Source organism: Saccostrea cucullata, unplaced genomic scaffold (genome assembly GCF_032062105.1).
Source record: "Saccostrea cucullata isolate Sc308-1 unplaced genomic scaffold, CSIRO_AGI_Scuc_v1 ctg6785, whole genome shotgun sequence".
Lineage (NCBI taxonomy): Eukaryota > Metazoa > Mollusca > Bivalvia > Ostreida > Ostreidae > Saccostrea > Saccostrea cuccullata.
The window spans coordinates 21137-33163 of NW_026927984.1; the positions used below are offsets into that span (position 1 = coordinate 21137).

Consider the following 12027-nt stretch of genomic DNA (forward strand, 5'->3'; position numbering starts at 1 on the left):
ACTGGTCATTTAAGGAAATACGTGTAAATACTGAATTGCTAGGAAATTCATGTATTTGAACTAGTTTTTACATCATTTTTATTCTAAAATTCATCAAAAATATACGATTTTTAAATGTTGAAATACTCGGTTCTTTTGTTTATTTGAGTCTTACATCTTTAAAATTATGGTACACATGTAACATTGATATGTTTTGCAAACATTAGTTTATTCAAACTTATGAAGCAAAAATAAATTGTTTTTTTTTTTTCTATTTTGAACCATTAAAAATAATATTTATTAACGTATGATAATTATGCTGATATCAATATTGAATGCACTGTGCATCTGTCTTTATTTTATGATTCATAGTTTAAAGTGTCTTACCAAAATGCAGTCAGTAAATATGTGTAAAAAGGATTGAAAAGTTCAGTAAATACGTGTATTTCCTAACTAAAATTAGTAAATTCATGCATTCCCTGAGCAGGATAGGAATTTCATGTATTTCCTAAAATTCAGGAAATACATGAAATTCCTGATTACACATATTTACTGTAACATATATAAAGCTCCTCTGGTCTCTGCCAAGTAGAGCTAAAAAGAAGTTGTGACTCTTCTGGGGGGGAGGGGGGGGGGGGGGGCAAAGGAGGTGTGACAGGTTGTGCCATACTTCGGGGGGGGGGGGGGCAAAGGAGGTGTGACAGGTTGTGCCATAGGGAGTTATGGTTTAAAATTTAATTACAAATCCAAACCAAATCTTCTTAAGATATTCCCGGAAATTGGAGTTTATATACAGTTTTTGAATTGATGACCTTGAGTTTTGACCTCAAAATAAAATAGGATATTTCTTAGGTCAGGGAGTTATTCTGTACAATTTTATTGAACAAGCTCAAAGGATTCTCGAGAGATATGTCATTAGGAAAGTCTTACAGACAGACAGCTGACAGACAGAAAGACATGCAGACTGAAATTATATTCCCCAGGGACATAAAAAAATAAAAGTCACCTTGTCCAATTGAGACTTTTTTTTTTAACAAAATAAATGTGGATGTGCTTGATGTGTATATAAATAAATCAGACAACTGATTTTTATTTTGGTGTAAAAAAAGATTTACAATTATAATAATCTCACACAGAGGTGGTAAATAATATCAGTGTGATAGATTATACATTGCTTAAAGGTCAAGTATCATGAAAATAAAAACGCTCTAAAGGTTGATATATTGTCAATGCCATATATTAAATGAAGATTTTAAAGTTTCCAATTTTTTAATGACACCTACATGCTTGATTTACCTGTTTGAAAACTGACAATTTCTATTATCCCCGACGATGTTACCTCCCCTGTTCATGACGTCATTCGAGACATCAATATCAAAACAAAGATCGACTCACCATATATCATAACGCTCCGATTACGACATGGCTCATTTTATGGAAGATAATGACAGTGACGGTGAAATACCCGAAGTTGATTTGACACTGCATATACAGCCATACATGTTTGAACCTTTGGGTAAAGATCGTTCTACTAATACATGTAATAGTTTGTCAGAAAGTGATCATCATGAATCGCACTCGGAATCGGGAAGGGAATCGCCGACAAGCTCTGAAGACGTCACTAGGGAACCTGTCGAGAGTTGGTATGTAGGTTAGGCCTAATTAATTTATTGTGTTTTTACATGTATATTACGTTTAGCCACAAAAATAAAATGACATGCATCAGGCTCCCGGGCGTACATATTAGGAAACATCTTAAGGTAAAACTGATATCAGTGGTGGCGTCTCCTTATGACTTATGAGTGAAAATTTTAGAGAGGGGTGTTAAATAACATAAAATCAATCAATCAATACAGGAATTTTAAAGTTATGTCTCCTTATTTATTTATTTATTTGCTTGTCAGATTTGTTTGCCTGAACGTTCTATGATACAGTGTTTAACAATTTTTTAACCAGAACCCAAATGCGAGATTTATTATGCCCTCACTTCAGGTGTAATTGTGGAAACTGTGTGGAAATGCCTACTAGCAGGGAAAACAAATGCTGCCGAAACACCAACATAGTAAATGGAAAGGTCGATGAGAAATCTCTCCAATGTATTACTGAGCATGAAGGTTTCATCGTAAATTGTTTAAATCATTATGTGTTGGAGACTTCTTACTATGAATACATACAGGATAATGGCAGACAAAATGAAAGAGAACCCATCCATGAGTAAGTTTCATAGACAGGTCAAGGGAGGGAGGTGTTCCTTCCAAAGGGAATTTCAGCATTGTTGATTACAGGGTTTCCCTAAGACCCAGGGGCCGGAGAATTTTCCTGCATATAATGATGTAATCCTCAGTTACTCTGTAATCCAGTTAAGCCCCTAGCTGTAAGCGGAAGAATCTACACCTTCTATTAAATTATTTTTAGGGTGATTTTCCCCTTAGTTTGGACTTTCAGTAGGGCGTGGCATTCCCGGCGCTACGTAATAGCGAATACTAGTAGATTCTCATCGGTAAAGAAATTAATAACATCAGGAACTTAAAATTGTTGTTGACAACGATGAGACGACTTATACCCCACCTCTGTGCCATTAGAGAACTTTTAATTGGCTATTTACTACACCAGTTGACATTCGGCCGCATTTCTATCATATGTACATTTCAACAGTGAAGGGAAGCTGTGTAAATTTCAGAAGTTAATTAGGTAACGTCGAGAATGCCAGGCTTACTGAAAGTCGAAACTAAGCGTGTAATTGTCCTAAATGTTCCCTGCTAGGTATTTCAATAAATAGGGACAAACCTGTTGAAATATCAAAACAAGGATTTAATTTTACTTTACAATTCACAAAATAATGACAATTAAAAAAAAAGATCAACTCAGTCTCATGGAAAGTCCACTTTTCCTCACAATTTTGTCTTTCCTGTTCAGGTATCATTTTCCTTTTCTTCCGAGTGATATGGCCACCTCTCCCCCTTTTTACTGTCAAAACTTTCAGTCCAAAGTACATGTAATAAATGATTAGTCGAATATTTAAAAAAAAATGTTTGTTTGCCCTTTACCAACCCAGATTTTTTTAACAATGGGCAGGTAGGTAGGAGAAATATTTAATTTTCTCTTCTTAAAATTATAACAAGAAGCATGAGGGTCACAATGCTCGACTGCGTCATTTTCCTCTTGCTGCTCTTCAAAAGGTTGTTTTGAAAAAAATTCCATCTAAATTCCTTTGAAAGAACGTGGGTCCAAACGTCATGTAAAATTTAATCCCCAGTTTTAACCCCAACCTAACACCAGTGTCCCTCTTTGAACAAAATTGAATCCTCAGAATGTGTCGATTTCACATTCTATATTCTCACCAATATCTAAGGAGGTAAGGGCTGCAAGCACTGAATAAACAAAAAAGGTAGTCCATTATATTTATAAGTAAAACTAGTCACTACTAAATTAAGCATCTAAATGACCTCAAAGAACATTTTTAAACTGGGTTGAAATGATTCAACTACCAGGGTAAAAAAAAATTGTAAATGAAAAAAGCAATAAAATATTTTGAGTCGGGCTAATTTCGATAGTTCGGTCAGCTAAGGGCAAACAAACATTTTAATTTAGGCCTAAATAAGTGCACATATAGGATTATGTTGAGCATATCCTCTGCAATATTTCAGACTTTACAGACATCTTGCCTACAGAAGATTTGTTCGGTGGGTTTATCATATTCTTGGGAAGAAGAATAGACGTATTCTACCATCTTGTGTTGTCAGCAAAATCAGACAGACTTTTCCTTCCCAAACCTATTGTGGTTTTAAATATCCAGAATAATGATAGAATTTGGAAATATTATATTTATTCAATAAAATCTGGATCTATGAGTAGCCACAATGTCTTCTTTTCTAGCCCTTCCTTCCATCTGAGCAATTGGTCTCGGTCTTTCTTTCTCATTTATTGCTTTGGCTGCTCTCGCCTCTCCATAAGAATTGTGGACTTCTCTCCTGAAGATGAGGTCTTCAAACAGTTCATTCACATAATCTGTCAATTGAAACAAGCAAGCAACTGGACATTATGCAGGATTTATTATTTCTACAAGACCAGATATAAAACATAGGTAATCAGAGATTACAGAGCTCACCTCAATGAATGTTGTCTTTAAGTAAGGCAAAGTCACACAATTAACCAACAAAAAGTATACATTCCAAAAATGAAAATATTTTTAAAAGCAATTTTGATCTGATACTTTGAAATATACCTACATAAAAAATTTAAACTACTTCTTCTTCATGAAAATGTAATGAAAATCCAGCAACTGATGCAAATTTGAGAGTTTTCATCTCTTGATGCAGCATTTGTGCAAGTTTGGTTTATACAATGTTATATAAGCCTTATAGTTTTTGGTAGTAGACCTGCAACCATAACTTTTACCTTGTCTATTATCTGAAAAATGCATGTCCAATTCAGCATCCGAAGCAAGTCCATTAGTGTGCATCCTTAGATGTATCATCCATGCAAGTTTGCTCATTATAGGACTCATAGTTTATTGGAAATGAAACATGCATCAAAACTAACATTTTCACTCATCAGGGCTCTCACACCACTTTTTGGGACTGGGGCCGGGGCCGTTCAAATTGGGAAAATTATCGTCATTTTGGGAAAAGTTGGATAACACAAATTCATTAAAAAAAAATCCTCAAATTTTGCTTTTCTAGCATTTTATCATCAATGCTAACTCTCAGTCTGGTTTGAATAAACAGTTAAACAGAACAAACATGGGTACGTAGGCTATTTATGAAAGTACATTAGCTTTGTCATTACTATCTCTGAGTGTTGATATTGCGGTTATGTCTTACTGCGTGACAGTTGCTAGTCACATAGTCCCGAATTTCCTCGATCACATGGGCAACTTTGCTTACCAATTACAGCGCGAGACTGAACATGCCGAAGCGCTGTTATGTTTCTAGGTGCAGCTTACTAATGTTTAAATGAAATGTCTATTTTTGAAACCAAAATGCTGGTTTTTGTCAAAACTACATAACAAGATACTCTGCACTCATAGTTGTATATACATTTTTGTAAAAACAATAACCTGGTTGCCCGAACCAGTTTACGAATGCATTTGGCGCGAACTAATAAAATAGTAGTACAGTTTCACTTTCATTTGCAAATGTGTTTTGTTTGTTTTTTTTGCGATTAGGTTTGATGGACTTTTATTTTTTAATTAATATTTTACTCTGGATGGAAGTTGGGAAATTTACACCTTTCTTTTGGGAAAAAAGGTACCTTTTTTGCATTGGGAACGGGGCCGTTGAACGGCCCCAATTTTAGAGAATCGAGAGCCCTGCTCATCCACAAAAAGTAGGTCAGATTCAGCATCCGAAGCAAGCCTGGAAGTATGCATCCTTAGATGTATCATCCATGCAAGTTTGGTCAACATAGGGCTTATAGTTACTTTGAAATGAAACCTGCACCAAAAACATTAACCTGTTCACTCAACCGGAAAATGTAGGTCAGATTCAGCATCTGAAGCAAGCCCGGTAGTATGCATCCTTAGATGTATCATCCATGCAAGTTTGGTCAACATAGGGCTTATAGTTACTTGGAAATGAAACCTACACCAAAAACTTTAACCTGTTCACTCAACCGGAAAATGTAGGTCAGATTCAGCATCCGAAGCAAGCCCGGTAGTATGCATCCTTAGATGTATCATCCATGCAAGTTTGGTCAACATAGGGCTTATAGTTACTTGGAAATGAAACCTACACCAAAAACTTTAACCTGTTCACTCAACTGGAAAATGTAGGTCAGATTCAGCATCCGAAGCAAGCCCGGTAGTATGCATCCTTAGATGTATCATCCATGCAAGTTTGGTCAACATAGGGCTTATAGTTACTTGGAAATGAAACCTACACCAAAAACTTTAACCTGTTCGCTCAACCGTAAAATGTAGGTCAGATTCAGCATCCGAAGCAAGCCCGGTAGTATGCATCCTTAGATGTATCATCCAAGAAAGTTTGGTCAACATAGGGCTTATAGTTACTTGGAAATGAAACCTACACCGAAAACTTTAACCTGTTCACTCAACCGGAAAATGTAGGTCAGATTCAGCATCCGAAGCAAGCCCGGTAGTATGCATCCTTAGATGTATCATCCATGCAAGTTTGGTCAACATAGGGCTTATAGTTACTTGGAAATGAAACCCACACCAAAAACTGCACCAAAAATGTTAACCTGCTCCAAAAACATTAACCTGGTCATTCCTTTGCTGAAATTGCAGCATCTGAAACTCTGTCTGGTACAATAAAACACACTGAAACCATCGTCCATGCATGTCTAATCAGTATAGGACACAGAAGTAATTAAAAAGAAAACTGCTCCAAAAAACTTAACCTTAACCTGGGACGCCGACGCCGACGCCGAGGGTATCACATAAGCTCCCCCCAACTTCGTTGAGGTGAGCTAAAAAGGAATCCTATTTTTCCATGTGAAAAATTAAATCTTATCTCCATCCGAGAAACCCTATTATACCCTGTACAGGTATTTGATACTCCTTGCAAACCAAGGAGTTTTAGTAATTAATATTAAAACTGCATTACCTATTCCGTACATTCCGATGCACTCAAAAATGATTTATTATTGATAGTTTACCGAAGCTTAAAATTTTGGCAATCACCTTCCTTTCAAATACCTCTAGTATCAGTCTATATTAAAAACTTATTTGTAGAAGGCCAACATACAATACTGGTATCTTACAAGGATAACACTTTTTGGCTTGAGAATTTAAATGAAGAGGTATATAACTATATTCATGCACTTACTAAAAGTTTGTTGAATTTTTACTTCTTTGGCAACTCCTTCACCCTTCCTTCCCTTTGGGTATGAAACACTGTATATCATATCACCATCTTGATTTTTTGCCTGCTCCCTGGTTGAATTTTCATTAAAATGCAATGTGGCTAAATATAACCTATAAAAAGTTATAAAAAGTGATTCTGAAAATAATTTTATGAAACTTTTCATATAAAAAAAGAGGCCCATGGGCCACATCACTCACTTGAGCACATTTGCTCTGAAAAGCACAAATCAGTTTAGTATTGAAAAAATACATGTTCAATGGGGGAGGGGGGACTTAAATTTTAGACTTCCTAAAGATGCTTCCACATTAATATAACAAATGGCTTTGATGTTCTTGAATATAAGATTTTTAAACATGTTTTCCTATATATTCCTTTGTAAAAATTTGATCCTCCATTGTGGCCCCTCATTGTGGGGGTTTTGATTTGAACAAATTTGAATCTAGCTGCAGAACTGAGGAGTAAGAATTTTTTTTGAAATCTAGCTTTTTTGCAATTGAGGTAAGAATTTGAAAGAATTAATACAGAACTGTGCACACTTTTTTGTGCACTTTTAATACACATTTTTTCAATTGGTGGCACTGTAGCTATTCAGTCTGTCAATATATTCTTAATCTTCACTACCTGAGGATGATTCCATATCAACATTACCAATCATAGTTTTGCTGTTCTTGAGAAGATTTTTAAAGATTTATTCCTATACATTAGTGATTACCAGTACTATGTAAAACTTACCCCTAGAGTTCATCATTTTAACAAACTTAGTCTACACAACGTAAGGAAAGTTTCACATACATGTATATGTTTCAACTCTTGGTTCAGTGGTTCTTGAAAAAGAGAATTTTGAAACATGCCACCAAATTTTCACTTTTTCTTAATTATCTCCCCTTGAAAAGGGGTGTGGCCTTTCATTTGAGCAAACTTGATTCCCCTTTGTGGCAAGTTTGGTCGAAAAATTGTTCTGGAGAAGTCAAAAATGTGAAAAGTTTACAGACGGATGGACAGCTGGACAGACGGGCTATAGACAAAATGTGATCAGAAAAGGTCACTTGAATTTCAGCTCAGGTGAGCTAAAAAACCTTAGTGTAAATTAAAGGCTTAAGTAATTCATGCAATACACCTCAAAATAAAGCTTTCAATTTTCAAAGTTCCTTAGAGTTAATTACGTACCGTGCTTCCATTTGTGCATGGAAGAAGTGCACAAACTTAGGGGCAAAATGACAGAGCACCTTGTGGAAAGCCTCAAGCCCAGAAGTCTGTTCTGCAGGAGACATTTTTCTGATATCTGTCAAAAGAAGCCGGCCTTTGACAACCTTTTCCAACTCATCGTAAGCTTTGGAACCTAAAAACATTGATATCTTGTCATAAAGGATGTATTTTTGGAGTTCTAATGCTGGAAATATTAAAATAAGGGTGGGGGGCAACAGTCTTTTACAGGAAAAGCTAGTATTTAATTAAGCAGTAAACCACACATATAACAAACTTGTTTATAATGAATTGACACTTACTGCGAAGTGATTTTCATCATATTCATTCCCCTTGACTTTAAAATGTATTAAAAACTTAAACGGATACAAGGAATTACTATATATATATTTAGATATTAAAATATATATAATAACTTATAATAACTCTCTCTCTCTCTCTCTCTCGCTCTCTCTCTCTCTCTCTCTCTCTCTCTCTCTCTCTATATGTATAGATTTATATGTGTGTGTACCTCTACGAATCCAAAGACGGTCTTCAAGATCTCCATGTTCACACCTGGGAAACTCTGCACCATGCCCCTCATGAACATTACACACGTGATTCAAAATAGAACACCACTTCTGGTACACCAACTCACCATCTCCGCCACTACTCATTGCACACCAATAAGTGTGATTGCTGATGGACCTTGCCCAATCTCCAACAATTTCACAGTTTTTCTTCTTGCTCACAGCTTCTAACTTCTTGTAAATTCCTGAGACAAGAATTAATTGATTTTTTCACTAATTTCAATACATAAATATACTATTTTATCATATTTTGAATATTTTCAATGAAATATAATTCATTATTATTCATGACATTGAACACAGATTATTTAACAAGTTTTTATACACTATCAAAATCAGACAGTTTTGTCATTATATGTACACTTTATATCTTGAGGCAGGGCCCAAGTTAGCTTACAAATGAATTTTTACTTTATACATGTTTATATCAAGGTACATGTTTATGTATGTTTTGAAACTCAAAGATACTTGTAAAATAATTTTTTAACATATGATCAGATGTATAGAGTATACATAATTATAAAGGAAAGTTACCTTTAGCAATGTGCCAGCAATCAAACCAATGTATTATTTCTGGATGGGTTTCACGCATGTACTTTTTTATCTGAGAATGGCGGTCAGTAACCAAATGTGAAATCTGTAGATCCTCATCTGCAATTCTGGCAAGCCCTCTTTGTAAACCCTCCAGCTCCATGGCATACGAGTTTCTAACTTCATTTTTCTATGATTAAAAATAAGCATGGTTCATTAAAAGCAACAACAAAAAAAATTAAATTCTGTCTCATAGTTCAATTTTACTTCAAGAAAATTAAGAAATATCTATTTAAAACATAATGTCAAAATAATAATTTCAAATTAAGCATTTTTTCATTGTTTTGATAGTTTGTAATTACCTGCACAAGCTGTGTATCCAGGATTTTGTTTGTCTTCAGATCCATCAAAGTGTATGAAAGATATTTGGCTGTGTGGCCAGGTGAGCAACACCGTCCATCTCCACCCAGCCTCAAAGGTTCTCCAGACTCCTGTGCTGCTGTAAAGAGATGTAACTGCTCTCTTTGCCAAACATCTTCTATAGTTGGGACTAAATACAATGACTGAATTTTCATGTATGTTCCAATGCTGAACATCTGAACTGAAGCATGTCTACACAATGTTAAGAATTTGTGAGCACTGCCCCCAGAAAATAACACAGCTCCTGCAATGATTAAATTACCAAGGGGCATAGCACTAGATGTAGGCTGACTTTCCCATTTTTTCTGAGCACTGCAGTTTTCACATAAACTCTTAATGCTAATGTATGAGCCTATGATAGTCTTTCTTAATGTACATTGGCATCCACAATTGTAGCAAGATGTAAATAATTGATCTAAGCAGGATTCAAAAACTATAAACTTTCTTTCCTTAGCAGGGTTAATGTCTTGTTCAGAATCGTGCTCCTCATTCTCACTTTCCGGAACCCAGTCTGAGTCTGTGTCATTGTCATCCCCTTCATCTGTGGATGTCAGGAAGCTGTTGTCAAGATATTCAGATATTCTCTCTTCAGTCTGAGTTCCTGTAGAAACCTTTTCCACATCAGGAGGAGATAAAATGTTTATTTCTGTTTGTAGTTTTACATGGCGTCGCTTCTAAAATAAACCCAAAGAATCAAATTAATGGAATGGGGAAGTGCAACAAACATTTGATCTTGTACAGTATATCAATCATGTCATGTTATTCTCATTAATAGGTTTACTGGTTATATTGATATGAAGATATTGGTATGATTATAATGAAAAATTAAGTAAATGTGGTATATGTATATAACATGCACATCATAAGAAATATCAAAAACTCAAATCATAATTTTTTACCCCTTTTGAACCAGACCTCCCCTTTTTAAAAGGAGCAGCCATAAACATTTAAGTAAACTTACAACTACATCATATGTTGTCTGGGACATTGTGGAATAGCACTGAACATGTTGAACATTTGTTTCTTTAAAATTTGCTGGACAGACTGTGTCACCTGATCTTTGATCATCTTGTGGTTGTGGTAATTCATCATTGTCAATATCACTGGCATCTAAAATCTGCAATGCATCAATACTCATCTATATTTAGCGCAAGCAATTAAATAATCCAAAAATATACATTGGTGCATTATACAGTGACCGATCCAGGAATCTTGAAAAAAAGGGGGTACTAGTCTGGGGTTAGGGTAGATAGAATGTTCTATCGTTAAAATGATAAATGTCCTAAGGACCCAGATTAACTTGATACTTTAAGGGGCATATTGTCACACCAAAATAAAATTTGATATATTTTGCACATGGGGGGGGGGGGGGGGCTGAACCTCCATTTAAATCTGCCGCCCCTCTAAATGCGCCAGTGCATTATACATGTACATGTTATAACATATGTGTTAAAATACACGTTACCTTGTTTATATACACATAGATATTCGTGATATGATTCGCCACTCTTGTGATAAAAATACATTCGTGATCAAAATAAATGACTAGGAATGCATATGCCTAAACAAAAATAATTATTATTGACCACCGTCCGTTAACATTTTGTTAATCAGTTCCGAATATTAACTTAAACTATTAACATTGTTACCATGTTTACGTTTTGAAGATGTGCATATGTTGGTCGAATTTCCTCTACTTGTTTTATCAATATTTGAAAATTGAAGTCACCGGTCACCCTAAATAACCAGATTTCTATATTGCAAAATATTAAAATGTTTTAAATAGTGGTTTTCAAAATTATTTTCTTACGTTATAGCGTCTTCTTTTGGTGATTTTCGCAAGGGCATCTGACTTGGAACGACCAACCATGCTAACGTCTGGCCTGTCAATGTCATGTTGCTGAGACGTGGGGCTAGCTGATCTTTTAACCGATAGCCTTTTTTCTTTGGGATCCGTGTAATCGAATAGAGATGGCACAGCTCCTGATTTCAAGATCTTGTTTTTTAACTGAAACTTTACGTTGTTTGCAATGTCAGGATTTATCGAGAATTGATCTTTGTCAAAATGTCGTTCACAAAGTTTACTGTATTGAGTAGGATGAAAACCGTCTCTTCTCAATTTGAGAGTCCAAATTTTTCTAAATTTGGGATCTTTCGGAAACAAATACAGGCTAATTCCCTGGCCAGATTTTATTGTGCAGTTAAGTGCGGCACACTGCACCATATTTTCACAAAATTGACAAGAACTTATCTCTCGCTCATTACCCTCTTCAGCGTCCTTTGGGCGAGTGTCTCGAATGACGTCATTTTCTCGAAGGGAGATAACTTGTTTGTAAAGAGATTGGTTACGGTGCAGGTGTATATTTAATACCAGTTTAAATGGTTTATTGCTGTTAATAAAGCAAATTATAATCCAGCATTTTATTTTGGTAATATTTGCGAAGTGTTTAAACCAGAAAAACTTAGATTTTCATATATCTTTCTACTTGACCTTTAAT

At 35.3% G+C, this 12027-nt stretch overlaps 2 protein-coding genes across 2 annotated transcripts; one reads left to right on the forward strand and one right to left on the reverse strand.

The window, feature by feature from the left end:
* Positions 1–1160: 1160 nt before the first annotated feature.
* Positions 1161–3780, forward strand: LOC134276074 (P2X purinoceptor 7-like). The gene is made up of 3 exons (XM_062758354.1): positions 1161–1622; positions 1972–2193; positions 3627–3780. The coding sequence occupies exons 1-3, from the start codon at positions 1402–1404 to the stop codon at positions 3778–3780; spliced, it is 597 nt and encodes a 198-aa protein (XP_062614338.1). The 5' UTR covers positions 1161–1401.
* Positions 3781–3788: 8 nt separating this feature from the next.
* LOC134276075 (uncharacterized) lies at positions 3789–11996 on the reverse strand. Its single transcript, XM_062758355.1, has 8 exons — positions 11340–11996; positions 10491–10646; positions 9472–10203; positions 9113–9299; positions 8521–8763; positions 7974–8145; positions 6768–6916; positions 3789–3987 (listed from the first exon to the last, which is right to left on the reverse strand). The coding sequence occupies exons 1-8, from the start codon at positions 11751–11753 to the stop codon at positions 3809–3811; spliced, it is 2232 nt and encodes a 743-aa protein (XP_062614339.1). The 5' UTR covers positions 11754–11996; the 3' UTR covers positions 3789–3808.
* Positions 11997–12027: the final 31 nt, after the last annotated feature.

Excerpts from the sequence above, each read along its gene's own strand:
- LOC134276074 (XM_062758354.1), top strand. The coding sequence starts at position 1,402 with ATGGCTCATTTTATGGAAGATAATGACAGTGACGGTGAAATACCCGAA. Across the intron at positions 1,623-1,971 it reads AGGGAACCTGTCGAGAGTTG|GTGTAATTGTGGAAACTGTG; the intron begins GTATGTAGGTTA and ends CCCTCACTTCAG. Across the intron at positions 2,194-3,626 it reads GAAAGAGAACCCATCCATGA|ACTTTACAGACATCTTGCCT; the intron begins GTAAGTTTCATA and ends GCAATATTTCAG.
- LOC134276075 (XM_062758355.1), bottom strand. The coding sequence starts at position 11,753 with ATGGTGCAGTGTGCCGCACTTAACTGCACAATAAAATCTGGCCAGGGA. Across the intron at positions 9,300-9,471 it reads TGGATACACAGCTTGTGCAG|AAAAATGAAGTTAGAAACTC; the intron begins GTAATTACAAAC and ends TTTTAATCATAG. Across the intron at positions 8,146-8,520 it reads CCGTCTTTGGATTCGTAGAG|GTTCCAAAGCTTACGATGAG; the intron begins GTACACACACAT and ends CAATGTTTTTAG.